At 51.9% G+C, this 19,119-nt stretch overlaps 2 protein-coding genes across 5 annotated transcripts in view; one reads left to right on the forward strand and one right to left on the reverse strand.

The window, feature by feature from the left end:
• Nucleotides 1-14,059, reverse strand: part of Trpm4 (transient receptor potential cation channel subfamily M member 4) — a 31,526-nt gene extending 17,467 nt beyond the window's left edge. For 2 of the 4 annotated variants that reach the window (XR_013430636.1, XM_078031667.1), the window contains exons 1-9: nucleotides 13,901-14,059; nucleotides 13,576-13,643; nucleotides 7,385-7,559; nucleotides 6,584-6,764; nucleotides 6,272-6,435; nucleotides 5,970-6,153; nucleotides 1,159-1,220; nucleotides 848-1,039; nucleotides 601-700 (exon numbers count right to left, since the gene is read on the reverse strand). Coding sequence is in view for 3 of the 4 variants with exons in the window: in XM_078031667.1 (XP_077887793.1) it covers nucleotides 601-700; nucleotides 848-1,039; nucleotides 1,159-1,220; nucleotides 5,970-6,153; nucleotides 6,272-6,435; nucleotides 6,584-6,764; nucleotides 7,385-7,559; nucleotides 13,576-13,643; nucleotides 13,901-13,924 (1,150 nt within the window). In the remaining variant the exon portion in view is untranslated. Of the gene's footprint in view, nucleotides 1-600; nucleotides 701-847; nucleotides 1,040-1,158; nucleotides 1,221-1,354; nucleotides 1,376-5,969; nucleotides 6,154-6,271; nucleotides 6,436-6,583; nucleotides 6,765-7,384; nucleotides 7,560-13,575; nucleotides 13,644-13,900 lie in introns of those variants that run through there. The other 2 variants (XM_078031668.1, XM_078031669.1) reach the window with 2 other exon arrangements.
• A 471-nt stretch (nucleotides 14,060-14,530) lies between these two features.
• On the forward strand, nucleotides 14,531-19,079 carry Hrc (histidine rich calcium binding protein). The gene is made up of 6 exons (XM_005336660.5): nucleotides 14,531-17,229; nucleotides 17,300-17,370; nucleotides 17,907-17,975; nucleotides 18,214-18,268; nucleotides 18,714-18,750; nucleotides 18,940-19,079. Exons 1-6 carry the CDS (start codon nucleotides 15,456-15,458, stop codon nucleotides 18,974-18,976), a joined length of 2,043 nt encoding a protein of 680 aa, XP_005336717.2. The 5' UTR covers nucleotides 14,531-15,455; the 3' UTR covers nucleotides 18,977-19,079.
• The last annotated feature ends 40 nt before the right edge of the window (nucleotides 19,080-19,119 follow it).

Here is a 19,119-nt window from a genome sequence, read left to right on the forward strand (position 1 = left end):
GGGGGGACAGAAAAATAGTTGAGCGGATGGATGGAAGAATGAGTGGATCTGTCAGTGGACATGTGGATGAACAGGTAAACGGATGGGTGGATGGATGGATGGGAGGAAGAGAGGAGGAATGAGGATGAATGGAATGGTGGGTAGATGAACAAATGAAAGGATCGATGTGCACATGGCTGGATTGATGGGAAGACGAAAGGCTGGACGGGTGGATCCAACACAGCGAAGCAGACATTGAAACACAATGGAAGCCCCGTCCAAACAGCACCAGGCCAGGCCCAAAGAAACACTCGGTGGTGTACACCTGTGATCCCAGCGGCTCAGGAGGCTGACGCAGGAGGATCACGAGTTCAAAGCCAGCCTCAGCAACTTAGTGAGGCCCTGAGCAACTCAGCGAGATCCCGTCTCAAAATAAAATATAAAAAGGGCTGGGGATGTGGCTCCGTGAGTAAGTGCTCCTGGGTTCCCTCCCTGGTCCCCACTCACCCACCCCAGAAAAAGAAAGAAAGAAACACTGAAGAGGGGAAGGGACGAGAAAGGGTCAGAGGCCTGGGATCAGAGATGATGACGGGAAGGCATCCAAGGTGGGCCAAGTCTGACCTTTCACGAGGGCCTTCAAAACGATGGTCTCGAATTCCTCAGAGCCATCCTCCGATGAGTAGACCGTCAGCAGCTCCTTCCGGGTCATGATCCTCTCCACCTGCACAACACCTGACTCTGAACCCCCAGCCCACCCTCCCCTGGGCCCTGTCCACAGAGACGCAGAGTCTGTTCCCCGCCCCCCCACCCCGGGACCTAGTAGTCCTGGTCCCCAGCCCCGGCCCATCTCAAGATCCCAGGGTCGTACCTGGGCGTGGAGGACCTCAGGGTCCCCTTTGGGGAAGAAACGCTTGATCCGATCGTGGGCTTCACCTCTCCTGACTCCCCCACTCCCCGGAGCCAGGGTGTCTTCCAGGGTCTCTGCCAGGCAGTCAGCAGCACCCCCAGAGCCAGCCACCAAGAGGCAGGGGAGCTGAGCCTCGGTGGCATCCTCAATCCGCTAGAGGACGCGGGGACAGCGGGTCAGGGCAGGCAGGGTGTCCAGTCCCTCCTTCCCTAAGACTCAGGCCCCAGGAGCCTGGCCCCTAACTCCGCTCCGCCTCAGCCACTGCACTGTACCTTCAGCATCTTCTCATCACCGTCGATCAGGAGGAGCAGCACTGGGATGTCGATTCCCGTCCCTGGGAGAGGAGAGCCAGGCTGGTGACTTCCCATCCACCTTTGCTGGGGACGGGGAGAGCCACATTTCCCAGGATCCCCTGAGGCAAACATCAGCCCCCTCCCAGCCCCGTGTCTGGGGCTCACGGGAACTGACCCCTCTTTTCACACTGTGGGGAGAGGCCAGAGTTTGAAGACAGTGATGCTTAAATTCCCAAGGAAGGAGAGGCTTGGGAACTGGGCTCCTGGGCCCCGAGTGACCCAGATATTTCTTGTATGAGTCAATCTTACAATTGATTCACCACTCAGAAACCAGATGAGGTGAGAGTTCAAGTAGAAAATGAAGGAAATACAAATACAGAGGACTACTGGAGCACAATAAAGATACTTATCAAAGTCCAATAGCAATTTCATGCCATGGTTTTATACTAACTCTCTTCTCATTAAAATAATAAACTAGTCTGTATTACCATCACTCATACTCCCTCATCCTGGAGTTCGGAACTGATATAATGATGCAATAAAGTGCAATAACTAGCTGGGAGTGGTAATATTGCCCATAATCCCAGCAATTAGGGAGGCTGAGGCAGGAGGATCGAAAGTAGGAGGCCAGCCTCAGCGATTTAGCAAGGCCTTAAGCAACTCAGGGAGAACTTGTCTCAAAATAAAAAATTAAAAATGACTGAGCATGTAAAGCATCCCTGGGTTCAATCCCCAGTGCCAAAAAGAAAAAAAAAAATAAGAAGAAAGAAAAGAAAGTGAAATGACTGAAATCAAAACTGGTATTTTTTTCTTAAAGCTGGAAGAGACAGAGTTTATCTATTTGAAGAAAATATGGTTTAGGTCCTTAAAAACTTGGAAGACTCTACGAAAAAAATAAAAATTAAAAAATATTGGGTTTGGGGTTGTGGCTAGTGGTACAGCACTTGCCTAGTATGTGTGAGGCACTGGATTTGATTCTCAGTGCCACATATAAATAAATAAATAAAGGTACATCAACAGTTAAAAAAAATATTAATAAGAATCTGGCAAGGGGCTGGGGATGTGGCTCAAGCGGTAGCGCGCTCGCCTGGCACGCGTGCGGCCCGGGTTCGATCCTCAGCACCACATACCAACAAAGATGTTGTATCCGCCGAGAACTAAAAAATAAATATTAAAAAAAAAAAAAAGAATCTGGCAAGATTGATAGAAAAGATACACAAAAATAAAAGAACTTTTCCTCAAATTATTTATAATCTATATCTGGTTCTGATATAAACTATAATATATCTGGGAATTATTTCATCCGAAAAAGTACAGAATTGTTATGAGGAAATTTATAAATCTTATTTAAGGACAAGATCTGAATAAATGAAAAAACTAACATCAATTTAACCTGTTATAAATTAACACATAAATTCATTGAGGTTTGGGAAAAGTAGGGGGTGGCTAGGAGAAGTGTGGCCTCAAACCTGCAATCCTCCTGCCTCAGCCTCCCAAGTCACTGGAATTACTGGTGTGCACCACTGCACCCAGCATAAATGTTTGAGAAAGGACATTCAGGAGGAACTGTCCTAACATCTACAGCATTAAAACATCTTTAAACCGCTCTAATCAAAACATAGTCTAAGCATAAGAAGAGACAGAGGGGTGGGAAGGAAGAGCTCTCACATAAAGGAAGTCAGTGTGTAACCATGGCTTCCCAGTTCTGCTGGGAAAGGAGGATTTACATATATATAGTTGTCTATTTTCATGCGGTGCTGAGAGTCAAACCCAGGCCCTCAGACTTTCTACGCAAGGGCTCTACCGCTGAGCTACAACTCCAGCCCCCTCATGCACTGTGGATGAGTGAAAATTGCTGCAAATTTTTAGTCCCGCGGTACTATCTATTGAAATCCACACCCAGCAATCCCCCTTGAATCTAAAACACCCCTGTGTAAGGTTGTCCATTTAAAGATTTCTCCAGCATTATTCCTAGTGCCTAACACGAGTAAAACCTTAAGTATCTCTCAACTGGAAATTTTTTTGAAAAAATAGATGACACATCCTTACTAAGGAATATCATCAATTATTAGAAGAAGCAGCAAGATGAAGAAATTTGGACCTAAAGAATGCTCACGAGGGCTGGGTGCGGTGGTGCTCACATGTAATCCCAGCAGCTCAGAACGCTGAGGCAGGGGGATTGCAAGTTCAGTGCCGGCCTCAGCAAAAGCAAGGTACTAAGCAAATCAGTGAGACCCTGTCTCTAATGAAATACAAAATAGGGCTGGGATGTGGCTCAGTGGTGGAGTGCCCCTGAGTTCAATCCCCAGTCCTGCCCCCCCCCACCAAAAAAGGATGTTTGTGAAAGCCTGGGCGCAGAACATGCCCGTAATCCCAGGGACACAGGAGGCGGAGGCAGAACCCAGGGGTATTTAACCACCAAGCCACATCCCAGCCCTTTTTATCTTTTCATTTTGAGACAGGTCTTACCGAGTTGCTTAGGGCCTCACTAACTTGCAAAGGCTGGCTTCGAATTTGTGATCCTCCTGCCTCAGCCTCCTGAGCCACTGGGATTACAGGCATGAGCCACGATGCCCGGCAGGAAGATTGTTAAATGCCAAGCCAGCCTCAGCAACTGAGTGAGACCCTGTCTAAAAATTTTAAAAAAATAAAAAATAAAAAGTTCTGGGGTATAGCTTAGGGGTAAAGTGCCCCTGGATTCAATCCCCAGTACTCCCCACACACACACAAACACAAAGAACAAGAAAGAAATACCATATAGATGGAAATATAATGGCGTAGAATTTTATAACAGAGAAAGTTACAAAAGGGTCAACTCCAAACTACAGAACACTGATTACCCCCAGTGTAGGGAGAGGGGGACCTGGGAGAGGAAGATAATTAATTATTTCTTTATATGCCTTTTTAAAAAAATTTTTAGTTGTCATTGGACCTTTATTTTATTAATTTATATGTGGTGCTGAAAATCCAATCCAGTGCCTCACACAAGTAGGCAAGCGCTCTGCCACTGAGCCACAACCCCAGCCCTTTACAGGCCTTTTTCTGATTTGTTTGGATGAGAGCACATTAAAGTTGCCATAATACCTTACACTGAGTAAACCAAGCCAGTACCAAAAGGTTACATCGTATGTCAATTTTTTCTTTGTACGCCTTTTTATGGTTTGATGTGTTTCCCCAGGCACATACTAAAGTCGCCTTCAGACCTTAAGTAAAGACAACCAGTACCAAAAGGTCACATATCACGTTACAGGCTGAGTACCCCTCATCCAGAAGTCTGAAACCTAAAATGTTCCAAAATCTGAAACATTGTGAGTGATTCCATCATGATTCCATCATGCTCAAAAAGGTTTGAATCATGGATCATTTTGGATTTCAAAATTTTCTGTTTGCAAATATTCCAAAATCTGAAAATCTCCAAAACTGGAAACATTGTGAGTCCCAAGTGTTTCCAATAAGGGTTCCTAAACCTGTCCTTCATTTATATGCGCTCCTCACAAAGACAAAACCATAGTGAACACAGCACGGTCGCCCGGGTTAGACATACAAAGGGAATTCCTTCGAGGTAACAGAACCCGTCTGTGTTCCTTTTGTGGTCATGGATACATGGCTCCATTCACCTGCTAACATTCATAAAATGCCACCCAACAAAGTCACTTTTACTACCATATGCTAACTTAAAAAGTAAGGTTAATATTGAGTACAGAGAGATATTTTAAGAATTAAGTTAAGGGGCTGGGATCCAGGTCAGTTGGGAGAGTGCTTGCCTCACGTGCATAAGGTCCTGGGTTCAATGCCCAGCACCACACACAAAAAAATCAAGTTAATTGGGGCTGGGATGCAGCTAAGCAGTAGAGCTCTGGCCCAGCACGAGACAGACCCAGTCTTACCCCAGCACCAATGCACACCCAAACAAGTTTACCAAGGTCTTGCTGTTTCATTCACTTTGTTGATTTTTCTCCACAATACCTGGGTTCCTATTTTATTAATTCCTGCCTTCAGTTTATTATTTCCTAGCTTCCTGGGATTGGAGCTGCTATTCTGGTTCTGGGGGAAAAGAGGTTTATGTTTGTTTTTCTAATTTGGGAGCTTAGATCACTGATTTTCAGCCTTTTCTCTTTTCAACATATGCATTGAAAGCTATGAATTTTACTCTAAATGCGGCTTTTCCTGCATCCCATCAGCATGGGTCTGTCATGAGCTCATCATCACTCAGTTTAAAAAAAAAAATACTCCCCTGGGCCTGGAAGTGTGGCTCAGTGGTAAAGCACTTGCCCAACAGGCACAAGGGCCTGGGGTGGGTCCCCGTGACTGTCTGTTATTAGTACGGGGCTGGTGATGACCCTTGAGGGAGACAAGAGAAAAAATTGGGGGCTGATAAAAGTCTGCTTTTCTCTTTCCTTCCTTCCTCTCCCACCCTACACTGGGGATTGAACCCAGGGGCCTCTTCCACAGCCTCCACACCCCCAACCCTTTTTATTTTTTATTTTGAGCAAGGTTCCACTAAATTGCTGAGGCTGGCCCCAAACTTTCCATCCTCCTGCCTCAGCCTCCTGAGTTGTTGAGATTAAAGATAAGTGTCACCACACCCAGCAAGATTCTTCTGATATTTATTTTTTACTTGTAGTTGGACACAATTTATTTACTTATATGTGGGGCCGAGGAGGGAACCCAGGGCCTCGCACGTGCTAGGCAAGCGCTCTGCTGCTGAGCCAGCCCCAGCCCGCCCCAGATTTTGATCACTGGGATCCTGAGCATTGGCCACGGGGTCACAGATCCCAAAAGTCACTCACCTCCCACCCCGGTCTTCTGCCGCGACACGTAGGTCTCAAACCGCAGGCGGAATCGGTCCTCCCCGCCCAGGCGACCGTGGGTGCCATCGTCCACCAGGAAGAAGGCCGAGTAATTGTAGTCCAGGGGAAACTCGACCCCATCTTCAGGGTCACCGTGCCACCGGTACTTGGCAGGGAACGAGCCCTGGGGGACAGACAGACAGACCAGTGAGCCTTTCTGGGGGGACAGCACCACTCTGTGTCCTCATGGCCCAGGGTCCCAGCCCCAAGCCCTCCACCTTTTTTCGGACCCAGGGCTGTACCTTGGGGTCGGTGAGGGAGTCTCTATTCCGAACCACACCCCAGGGGGCCACTCCCATGGCCACCACGTTGGTGCCCCCCGTGCTGGCCGTCTGGTGGTCCCGCACAGCCACGCCAACATGCCGGCCGATGCCTGTGTGCAGCCCCCCGGTGACGATCCAGGCCCCTACACACAGAGAAAGACACGTAGAGACAGGGAGGAAAACAGCACGTCACATGGCCACATAAAAACTGGAGGTGGGCAGAATCCAGAGAGGCCGCGAGACGGCCGTGGGCCCATGCCCTGGAGACACGGCCCGCCCACCCTTGGTCACCTGTGCTCTGGGCAGCCCGGACCAGGCCACGTCGCAGCAGGTCCTGCAGCCAGGTCTGGAGGACAGGGCCACTTGAACCCCCCAGCACTGACACCACCAGGTTCGGAGCTTGAAAGCCCCACGCCCGGGTGACCAGGCTATAGACTGTCGCCGGATCCGTACGGTCAGAGAGCCGGAGGAACTGTGGACACACAGGAGGAAGGGACGTGGGGAAGGTGACAGAGACAGAGGAGGACAGACACCCAGAAAGACAAGGACGGACACCCAAAGAGGGAGGGACCGAGACCCAGAGATAGAGGACAGAGACCCAGAGACGGAGGACAGAGACCCAGAGACAGAGGACAGAGACCCAGAGACAGAGGACAGAGACCCGGAGACGGAGGACAGAGACCCGGAGACGGAGGACAGAGACCCGGAGACGGAGGACAGAGACCCGGAGACGGAGGACAGAGACCCGGAGACGGAGGACAGAGACCCGGAGACGGAGGACAGAGACCCGGAGACAGAGACCCGGAGACGGAGGACAGAGACCCGGAGACAGAGGACAGAGACCCGGAGACAGAGGACAGAGACCCAGAGACGGAGGACAGAGACCCAGAGACAGAGGACAGAGACCCGGAGACAGAGGACAGAGACCCGGAGACAGAGGACAGAGACCCAGAGACAGAGGACAGAGTCTCAGCACCAGGGGACAGAGGTGGAGAAAGGGCCAGTGGAGACGCAGCCTTCAGCTTGGGCCGCCCAGACCCCGGGGCCCCAGGCAGGCTCAGCCCCCGCCCCGCCCAGGCATGCAGGCCTCACGTTGCTAGTCCTGCGACCGGCGCCCTGGAAGTCCAGGTCCCCATAGGCGTCAGTGGGCTTCTCTGTGGTGTGCACGTCACTGTCCCACACGGTCACCACGGCCGCGCCAAATGCATCCTCCACAGCCACTGAGGGGTGGGCACTCCGGGGACGCCCACACTGGCATAAGGTCCCTCTGGGGGTGTGAAGGTGCAGCGTGAACCCGAGGAATCCCCCGACCCCAGCACCCTGCAGACGTGTCCAGATTTCTGTATTGACCTGTGTCCCCAGAGGCGGTCAGAATCCACACTGACCCTGGCACTGGCTCCAACCGCCTGAGTGAGAGACTCAGGCAGGGACAGTCACCTCTCCCCACCAGAAGGAAGCCACAAGTAAACTCAAGTAGGGAGGTTGACAGGGCCCCACTCTCACTGTGACCCGGGGGGCCAGAAGGGAAAAGCAAAGGCATCCATCAGGGGGAATACCCAGCCCCCAGTCCAAACGGATGATGTTCACCATGAAAAGGAAGATTTGAAAAAGAAGAAGAAATTTTTTTTAAAAAATAGAAAAATCCAGAGAGTAATTCAGAAACAAGCTCATGTGCTCGAGGCTGAAGCAGCTGTGTGACTTTGGGCAGGTGGCTTCACTTCTCTGAGCCTAAATTTCCTCCTCGAATGAAAAGACAATAATAGCACAGCCTACTCCATAGAACTATAAGGAGCCAGAGAAATAACGCAATGTTTCCTGAAATGAGAATTGCATACCGGTCCCAGTTGGAGACGAGGCTGCGCGAACTTCACACAGAGCTTTAAATAACCTTGAATAACACAGTGAGAAAGTCATTCCTTTTTCTGACTGCAGTCAAGGAGAGGGGCTCGGCTGGGGGCCTGAATATCTTTCATGCCTAACCCTTTGGTACTCCTTGTTTTTAATGAGGAAAGCAGGCCTGGGGCCCAGAATGTGGGGCCGGCAATAGCACCCAGCCAGAGGTAAATACCTTTATTTGCTGTTCATTGTATCTGGCCTCTGTAGCTTCTTTCTCTCTCTTTGTGACAAATGGAACTGGATTTCCATGTATGGTCACCATACATAAATTTTTTTCTCCCTAAATAAATTACAGTCCTCCTTTGCTGCTGTGATTGGCATCGAGTTTCAAAGAGCGAAGAGCCGAGAGTTGGGGAACAGGGATTCGGGCGAAAATGTTTCTAAGTCTCCTTGATTCAGACAGAATTCAGAGAGCCCGGGAACCTGCATTTGCCTGAGTCCAGTGAGCCAACGTGAGGACCAAGTTTACAAAAATGCTAATGCAGGTGGCATGTGGATTTGGCAGAAGCAGTGGAGACACTAAAAAGAAGGGCCAAGGAGCAGCCAATATGGGAAGCAGTGTGGAGATTCCTTGGAAATCTGGGAATGGGACCACCATTTGACCCAGCTGTCCCTCTCCTCGGTCTATACCCAAAGGACTTAAAAACAGCACACTACAGGGACACAGCCCCATCAATGTTTACAGCAGCTCAATTCACAATAGTTAAACTGTGGAGCCAACCTAGATGCCCCTCAGTGGATGAATGGATAAAAAAAAAAAATGTGGCATTTATACACAATGGAATATCACTCAGCATTAAAAGAGAATAAAATCATGGCATTTGGAGTAAATGGATGGAGCTGGAGAAGATAATGCTAAGTGAAGTTAGCCAATCCCCAAAACACAAATGCTGAACGTTTTCTCTGACATAAGGAGGCTGACTCTCAGTGGGGTAGGCAGGGGGAGCATGGGAGGAACAGATGAACTCTAGATAGGGCGGAGGGGTGGGAGGGGAAGGGAGAGGGTAGGGGATTAGCAAGGGCAGTGGAATGTGATGGACACCATTATCCAAAGTACATGTGTGAAGACTCAATTGGGTGTCAACCTACTTTATATATAAACAGATATGAAAAATTGTGGTACATATGTGTAATAAGAATTGTAATGCAAAAAAGTACATGTATAAAGGCTTGGATTGGTGTGAACATACTCTATGTACAAAGATAGGAAAAATTGTGCTCTATATGTATAATAAGAACTGTAATGCATTCCACTGTCATGTATTAAAAAATAAAATGAAATCAATAAACTTAAAAAAGAAGAAGAAGGGCCAAGGGATCCATGCACAGGACACAGGAACAGAAAACCCCAGGCCCTTTGCTGCACATGGAGAACTTACGTCTCCACTCCTGAGTCTAACCCCAGCAACCTTCCAGGCCTCAGTTATCTGAACCTCCTCCTTGGAATCCCTTGTTGCTCTCCAGCTGCTTCCCATGAGCAAGGAATGTTCCAGAGCCCACACTGTCGAAGGCAGTAGCCCTATTCACATGGGGTTCTTTCCATTCACGAACTCCTTATAGTCTAATAAACTAAAATTAGATCAAAGCAAAACTTCAGTGCCCCAGTCACACCAGCCAAATTTCAAGGGCTCCCATGCGGCCAGTGGCTGCCATCTTGGATGTGGACAGAGAACATTTCTACAGGAAATTAGAAGCTGCTCTTGCCAAAGGCACTAACTCTTCACTGGAGCCTGCAGATGTCCAATGGGTAACTAAAAGCAGGATGAAGCTTGGCATTTTGTATCTGTCTCTTGATTACGTAAACTTTGGGTCGGATTCCGGCTTAGCTCTGCATGTAGGCACGTCAATCACTTAAGGGTTGTCTGGCAATACAAGGTCTGCGGGAGTCCTAAATTTACCTAACCTCTCTCATTTCCCTTCAAGACAGACAACACCAAGATAAGAGTAACTAGGTATTCTGAAGATTTGCAGGGACACTCAACTGCCAGCTTTCACAAGGTCCTATTCCAGACCTGGAGGAGCACCTAGAAGTCCCCAGCCATTGCCCTAAACCTACCATCACCTTGGATTCCAGGACAGCAGAAACTCCCACACAGATCGTCCCATGATGAGATCACCCCTGTAAGTGGGAGCAATTACCCCCTGACAGGTACTGAGATGGCCCCTCTTAACAGGAGCAATAATTTCATGGGAACTGATTGCCCCTTAATCTCCAGCGATAAGGACTTCGCTGGAGTCACCTTGCAGAACCAGATCTGAGATAATGATCAACCAGACAATAGTTTGACCAGGACTCTTTAATTAGGCTCCCCCTCCACCCTAGTTCTTCCTCTGTTTAAACCTAAAGCTCACATCAGTGTCTCCAAAACATGACTGAGTCTCTCTGTCTCACGGGCCTCCCCCATATGGCCCGCCATATTGATTAAAGTTCCTTCCCAGCTTTTCACCATTACTTTTTCTGTTTGATTTTTGGTGCAAGTGGCTAGCCCCGATTTGTTGGGAACCCAGAGTCAGGCTGATGTCCTAGACCAACATTCATATTTCTGCTACCTCAGAAAGCTCCGGTGGACAGTGCTAGTAGATATCCCCTCTGCCAGCCTCACGTCTACCTGAGTGTGACCCCTGACACAATGGCCCCTATTCAGGTCTCATCTGACTGCAGTTCAGGTGGCTCTGGCCACAGTTGAAAGACTCTGATTCTGAAAAACCTTTACTTTGGCAGACTCCCATCCTCTTTGTCCCCTGCTGCTCTGTCCCAGCCTCGTTTGTGGCCTCTCTTTATCCCCCTGAGTGCAAGCGTTCCCCAGAGCAAAGGCCACGCTGGTCTCAAATTTGATGCTCACAGGATCCAGGCAAGTACGTCAATAGAAAGAAGCTTTGTTAGAAATGAATGTGCTAGAGGCAGTGGGAATTTGAAGCAGCATGATTGTCTTGGACATTCAAAGACAGAGTGTTGGGTTTGGGTTGTTTTTTGTTGTTGTTGTTTTATTTTTTGGGTTTTGTTTTTTGTTTGCTTGCTTTTTAGTGCTGGGGATGGAACCCAGGGTCTCATGCAAGCTAAGCACACACTCTACCACTGAGCTGTGTACTCCCAACCCAGACACAGGTTTTTAAACTCTCCCATGCAGGGGCTGGGGATGTGGCTCAAGCGGTAGCGCGCTCGCCTGGCATGTGTGCGGCCCGGGTTCGATCCTCAGCACCACATACCAACAAAGATGTTGTGTCCGCCGAGAACTAAAAAATAAATATTAAAAATTCTCTCTCTCTCCTCTGTCACTCTCTCTTTAAAAAAAATAAAAATAAACTCTCCCATGCAAAAGAAAAACCACTGGCCATGGAACCACTAATTGGCAACCGCCACCCTGACTTTATTTATTTATTTATTTAACATACTGGGGATCAAACTCAGGGCCTCATGCATTCTAAGCAAGCACCCTACCACTGAGTACACTCCCCTTTATATATATATATATATATATATATATATATATATATATATATACACAGAGAGAGAGAGAGTTGTTGATAGGTCTTTATTTTATTTATTTATAAGCGGTTCTGAGAAACGAACCCAGTGCCTCACACATACCAGGCAAGTGCACTACCACTGAGCCTCAGCCTCAGCCCCCAGCCCCTTTTTACATTTTTTTTTAAACCTTGTGACATGTCACCTATTTCCATGGTGTCAATTACCATCAAGAGCTAGGACTTCTCAGATCCTTCTGGGAGTCCAAACCTTCTCCTGAGTCCCAGCCCTGGGTCTCTGCATTCCCCTCACCCACAGAGGCCACACTGCCCAAATCTCTCATCCTCCTGGGTTCCCCATCTTGAGAATGACCCACTGTGTCCAAATCACCAGACTGCTTGTTTAGCAGCCATCCTCCCCAAATCCATGGGTCCCCAGGCTCCGCCTCCTGCCCCACCCCGTCCTCTCTGTGCCCTGCTGGGCAACCTGGCTCCGGCCCTTTCCTCTCTCCCTGTCAGACTCTTGACCCAGCTTCCTCCTACTTATCTTCACATAGTCATCACACAAGAGTGGACCCCACCCCTCTACTTGATGTAGGGCACAGAGGACAAGGTCCCAGCCAGTCAGGGTGCCCTCTAAGGCCCAGTGAGGTCTAGCACCACCCTCCTCTGCAGCCTCCTCTCTGGTGAGAACACTCCTTGCACTCTGACCTTGGCTCCACTTTAAGCCACACCACACCATCACTGGGGGGACTTTTCCCATGCTGTTCCTCTCTCAGAATGCCTTTCCACATGCCTCTCTCAAGCCCACCTTTGCCTGTCGAACACCAGCTCTCCTTCAGATGCACTTCACGGCCCTCCTCCTCCCGAAATCATTAGTGATACACTGTCCCCTCCCTAGTCCTAGCCAGACACCTCCTCTAGGCTCCCACAAGTCCAGTGGCCCAATCTGGGCAGCTGCCATCCCCTGGCCTTTTAAGAATCACCCTCTATGTCGTCCACCTGCTGTCAGATTCAAGGTTCCTAAATTTTCTCGAGACCTCCCTCCAGTGAAACGTTTGGAGCACTCACACTCATGAGCAGGTATTCATTTATTTATAATTTGCAAGCTGTACCACACGGAGATAATCAGTTCATAACAAGTAATTTGGGAACGTGTAAGTTTCCCATGCCCCAGGACTGACCCGAGGACAACTAGAAAGTATGGACTCACTTGAAGGACCATCACTGGAGACCAGGAGCTCCTCCAGGGCAGCAAGCACCCGGTCTAGCTCAGGCAATGTCCCCGACCACTCAGCACAGCACCCACACGCTGTGGCAATTGCTACTTTCAAGAGGGAATTGTAGATATTTTCCAATGCTTATTAGGTGTTGGGCACTGTTCCAGAAATCTCACAGCATTAACTTGCTTAATTCTCACCATTATCCCAAGAGGGAGGGTAGTTTTTATGCCCAGATGACAAGCAAGGCCCAGAGAGGTGAAATGACTTGCCCAAAGTCACAGAGGATGAGTCTCAAGTGAAATTGGAAGCCGGCAGGCCCGGGGGGGGGGGGGGATTTGCTGAAAGCACCTCTAATCTTGGGAACGCCAAGTGAGGGTTTACTGGATGGATCAAGGAGTGAACGAACGAATGACTGAAAGAGACACAGTCAAAAGAGACAAGTGACAGAGAGACAGACACACAAGAAACACAGGGAAAGAAACAGGACCGAGCCCTGGAGCGTTTACACGGACCCTGAGGGAGAACTGAGACTTGAGGTGTCTACACAGCCTCCCAAACCTCCGCGGGGGAGCGCCAGCCGCGAATGCCCTTGGGGTCCGGGGTCCTCCCAGACCCGAGGCGCGGAGGGGCGGGGCCTGTCTGCGGTGGGCGGGGTCAGCGGGCCCCGAGGCTCCCGGGCGGTCCCCGCGGGCTGCTCACCCGGAATCTGAGAGGTCAACTATGAACGTCGTGCAGATCTTCTTCCTGAAGATCTTAGGGATCCAGCTCTGGAGACCGGAACAGGGAGGGGACGGGACCCAGTTCAGTCCCGAGGCACCTCCGGCCCCACCGCCCACACCCGAGCCCCGGACCCCAGGGCGGCCTCCCGCAGACTCGCGGGTCTGCACCCACAGCCCTCCTGCCCGTCCCCGGAATCCTGGCCCCCGGCCTCCCTCTGACCCGGGAGCCGGGTCTCCAGCGCCTGTCTCTGGGCACCAGGAGCCCGGGCCCCCGCTCCGCGCTCCCGGCCCGGCCCGCGCGGTACCTGCTCCTTCTCGGGGCCCACCATGCTGCCGCGGCCACGCAACGTCCGAGCCCTTCGGGCTCCCTACAGTCCCTCCACGCCCTTCCAGGCCCGCCCTGCACAAACCGGATCCGCCACTTCCCTGCCCAGCCTGGGGCGGGAGTCCCCGAGACACGTCAGCGGGAGGCGGGGAAAGGGCTGCGATACAGAGACAAAGGGGGGACAGCCACCCAGGGGTGCAGAGGTCCGCGATAGAGGGCGTGGGGTGAGAGACAGGGAGTGGACCTGGGCATCGGGACCACAGGTGCAGAGGAAGGAGAGGGCTCAGACCCAGGGGGGCGGGAGATGGGGGGGCACTTTGACCAGAGACACAAGGGAAATGGAGACCCAGAGAGAGGGACAGAGACCCAGAGAGAAGGAGGTGGGAGGTTAGAGACCCAGATAAAGGACACAGAGATGGAGAGAAAGATAAGGAGAGGGGACATATTGAGGGTGGCATGAGACACAAAGACTTGGATGGTTGGCAGAGAACCATAAAGGAGTGGGAATGAAGAATTGGGGTAGTGTGCTCTTGACCCAGAAAGAGAGGGAAACAAAGACTTGGGTGGGGGACCGAAGTCCAGAGTGAGGGGGGAACAGAAGGGGGGATACTTATGGAGAGGGAGCAGGTGACAGAAATGAAGGATGGAACCCAAAAAGAGATGGAGACCCAAAGAGTGAGGGTCATCATGGAGGTAAGGAGTGGGTGCTGTGGACACACAGAGCCAGGCAGGGCTACATATCTCCTGCCAGCTCTTGCTGACGGGGACAGCTGGGGCCTTTGTAACCTGACCCCCGCACCTCCTCTCAGCTGTATTTATAGCCCTGGCCTGGTGATGTCCCCTACCCTCAGATCTGAGTTCCAGGGACAGGAGGTCACGGGTATGTGTCTTTGGGACAGGCCCCTTCAAAAAACCATTCTAGGGCCTGGCTAGTGGCATCCACCTTCTTACCAAGCATTCCCCTCTGGCTGGAAATTCGCCATAATTACACCCTAACCCTTCCATTGAGAGGTCTCTCCCTCTGACATGTTGCTCCTGCCCTCCCCCAATGGCTCTAGGCTTCCCCAGCTTGGCCCACTGAAAGTCTAGCCTTTATCTTCTCAGCTGCCAACATGAGCTTGTTTGCACTATAAGGTCAAGTCCCTCAGTTTCCTCTCCCACTCAAGGGAGAGACCCCTCCATTTAGCCCCTCCCCAGCGGGATGGAGGATCAGAAGAGGAGGGGCAGGCAGGGAGTGACCCAGAATAACTCAGGCTAAGAGTAAATTTAGCCACAGAGAGGGGAGGGGAGAGACCCTATTGGCTGGGCAGTGGGGAGGGAGGACCCAAGAGGGGGGTCTGGGACTCCAGAGACAGCCTCAGAGGGGTGTCCAGGGCAGAGAAAGGCAAACGGACAGAGATCAAGAGAGAAAAAGTGAAGGAGAGACACAGAGAAAGAGTCAGACCCAGAAGGGGACAGGACCCCAACCTTGATCACACAGCCTCAGAGGCAGCTGGAGCCAGCCCTGGGAGAAAGCCTGCTGCCTAAACGTCCCCATGGGCCACCCTGGGCCATGGCTGCACACTTCTCTCCTCTGCGCCGCAGTGGTCAGCCTGCTCCTCCCTCCTGCCATGACCCAGCAGCTGAGAGGGGCTGGGCTGGGCCCCAGCAACTGGAACAACAATGCAAACGTGGCAGGGCCCTCAGAGGACGCGTCGGCCGAGGTTAGCCACCGGATCTACAGCCACGGAGGCCACCGAGATGAGAGTGAGGATGTTTCCACAGAAAATGGGCATCATTTCCACAGTCATAGAGACCAGAGAGGGGAGGATAAGGATGTCTCCAGGGATTATGGCCACCAGCACGGAGCCCACAGGTACCAAGGCCAAGAGCTTACAGATGGGCATGTCTCAGAGGAGGTCTTCACAGAGCAGGCTGAGCAAGCCCACGGGCACAGAGGCCATGACGAGGAAGACGCAGGGGACTCAGCCGAGCATGAGAACCACTTCCCCAGCCACAGGAGCCACAGCGATGAAGATGAGGACGAGGATGACATTGTATCCAGTGAGCATCACCATCGCAGCCCCAGGCATGTGCACCGGGGTCCTCGAGAGGGAGAGGATGATGAAGGAGAAGAGGAAGAAGAGGAGGAAGGGGAGGAGGAAGTCTCCTCTGAGTCTAGGTACCAGGGCCACAGGCATCAAGGCCATGGCAGTGAGGAGGAGGAGGACATCTCAGATGAATACCACCATCATGTCCCTGACCATGGGCACCAAGGCCACAAAGAAGAAGAAGAAGAAGATGATGATGATGATGATGATGATGATGATGTCTCCGCTGAGTATGGACACCAGACCCACAGGCACCGAGGCCACGGGAATGAAGAGGAGGAGGACATTTCAGATGAACACCACCCTCATGTCCCCAGCCATGGACATGGAGATCACGAAGAAGATGATGATGTTTCTATTGAGTCTGGACACCAGGCCCACAGGCACCGAGGCCACGGGAATGAAGAGGAGGACGTCTCAGATGAACACCACCATCATGTCACTGGCCATGGGCACCAAGGCCACAGAGACAAGGAAGATGAAGATGAGGACGTGTCCACTGAGCATTGGCACCAGTTTCCCAGACATGGCCACCATGGCCTTGGGGACAAGAATGAGGAAGAGGAGGAGGAGGTCATAGACAAGCTCAGCCAACATGTTGCAAGGCACCAACCCCAAGGCCACAAGAGCGATGAGGAGGAGGACTTCCCAGAGGAGTATAAAACAGACGTCCCTGTCCATCACCACCCTGGCGTTTCAAAGGAGGAAGATGAGGACATCTCTGCCGAGCTTGGCCACCAGGCCCCCAGCCACAGGGAACAAGACCACCAAGATGAAGGGACTGATCATGGTCACAGAGGATCCATTCAAGAGGAGATTAGTCATCACTCCCCAGAGCACATGCAGGTTGGGAGGGAGAGTGACTCGGGAGAGGAAGAGGATGACAGCTCCCGGGAGGGAGAGGATGAAGGCTCTGAGCAGGGGGTGGAAGAAGCCCACCACCTGGCCCAGGAAGACCAGCAGGACGAAGAGGAAGGTCACGGCCTCAGCCTGAGCCAGGAGGAAGAAGGGGAGGAAGATGAGGAGGAGCAAGAAGACAGGAGGGAAGAGAGGGCTGAATTTCTGGTCCCACCGAGCCAAGATCACAGAAAAGAGGAGGAGGAGGAGGAGGAAGGCTTAGAGGAAGATGAGCTCCCCTTCACCATCATCCCTAACCCCCTGGCCAGTAGGGAGGTGGCTGGGGATGGCTCTAGTGAGGAGGAGAGTGGTGAAGACACAGGTGAGTGGCCCCTGGTGGGGGTGGGGAGGAGTGAATAAGGCTGAGTCACCCTGCCTTTCTGTTCCCACAGGTCTGCAGGACACCCAGGAATATGGGAATTATCAACCAGGGTCCCTGTGTGGCTACTGCACCTTCTGTAATGTATGTCCTCCACCCAGATCTACACACCAACCTGTCCCATGGAATTTGTCCCAGGGATCCTGGGGTGCCAAGAGAGGGCTTTGAGCAAGGGCAGGTCCAGGTGAAAAAGATTTTTTCTAGGAAAGACTGGAGGCCAGGAGGCTGGGGGAGGAAGTGGAGGCAATGATCCAGAAAGGAGAAGGTGAGGCATGAACTGCACCTAGGGGTGTAGGACAGAGACCAGGGTCCATGGCCAAGAGTCGTCTCAGGAGAGTCAAGAGGGAGGACTGACAGCCCATGGGGAGAGCGGGTAGGGAGAGATGATGAAGAAAGCACTCACAGGACCAGCCCACAGTGACCAGGTCATGTGGGGCCTCCCTGAGACAGGGAACCAGGGGCAGGATGGAAGCAACCTAGGGGAAGGTACTGAGCTCAGTGTTGGCCGTCATGAGGGTGAGGTGAGGAGTCTGTGAAATGTCCAAGAGGCAGGAGTGGATGACGGTTGTCTCCTAAGTAGGCTTAGGGTTTCCATCTAACCAGGCTCCTCTGGTCCTCAGCGATGCACTGAATGTGAGAACTGTCACTGTGACGAGGAGAACATGGGAGAACACTGCGACCAGTGCCAGGTGAGACCTCTCCCCAGACTCGAAGCTCCACCAGGCCTCAAATAGCATCTGAGAACACCCAGGACTAAATCCTGGCCTCTGACTCCAGACCGACTCAACCCCTAACACCTGGTGCATCCATGACACCACACTCTATACCTCCCTATAACTCTGCAACCTCAACCTCCACCTAGCCTCAGGCCCCTGTCCACGCCCCTGTCCTGACCGCGTTCTCTCCCTGTCTCCGCCTCTCCCCCAGCACTGCCAGTTCTGCTATCTCTGCCCTCTAGTCTGCGAAACTCTGTGCACTCCAGGTGAGCACCGGCGGGGCGGGGAAAACCTTGTGGAAGAGACCTGGCCCGCCAAGGTGAACCCTGGTGGAGGCGGAGCCAAACCTGAGGGACCAGCCTGAAAGGCTCATGGGGCGGAGCTAGGCGTGGAGGCGTGTCCAAGGCTCAGAGCATGTGGGTGGAGCAGGTCTGACACCAAGAAAGAATAAAGGTTGAGGGGCGGCCCTAGAAGCGAGTGGGCGGAGCCAAAGCTAGTACACGTCAAAGGGGAGGGGCTAGTGGAGAATCAGCTGGTCCGGAGCAAGAAGGGGCGTGGCCTTCCAAGGAGTCCCTGTAGGAGTTCAATTTGAGGCAGAAATTAGGGAAAAGGGGTAGGGGAAAACTAGCCCTAGTCCCGCACTTACACTGAGTGTCCCCCTAATATCACTCGTGGAGTACCCTTCTAGCCTCATCTCTCTGCTTCCCACAGGAAGCTACGTCGACTACTTCTCCTCCTCCCTGTATCAGTAAGTGTGTGTGAGGGGTCGGGGGGCACTTTAAGGGCCCGGTCTGGAGAAGCACTGTCCAGTCTTAAGTTCCTGGATGACCCTGGGACTCCATTTCCTTGTCGGAGAAGTGGGCAGGGTAATGATCTCTAAGCGTCCTGGCGTGAGCTCTGGACACTGGCCATCTAACCTCGGCGTCCTCCTCTCCAGAGCCCTGGCAGACATGCTGGAAACTCCGGAACCCTGACCTGGTCGCGCGGCTGCATCGCATATGGACCTCCCCCTGCCCTCCACCCCCTAACCACGAGCCATATTTATTTCTCTGAATAAACGTGCTCCCCGAAACCTCATTTTCAGACCTGGGGTCGATTCTCAGAGCTCCAGGGAACA

This window comes from Ictidomys tridecemlineatus, chromosome 15 (genome assembly GCF_052094955.1).
Source record: "Ictidomys tridecemlineatus isolate mIctTri1 chromosome 15, mIctTri1.hap1, whole genome shotgun sequence".
NCBI classification, from domain to species: Eukaryota; Metazoa; Chordata; class Mammalia; order Rodentia; family Sciuridae; genus Ictidomys; species Ictidomys tridecemlineatus.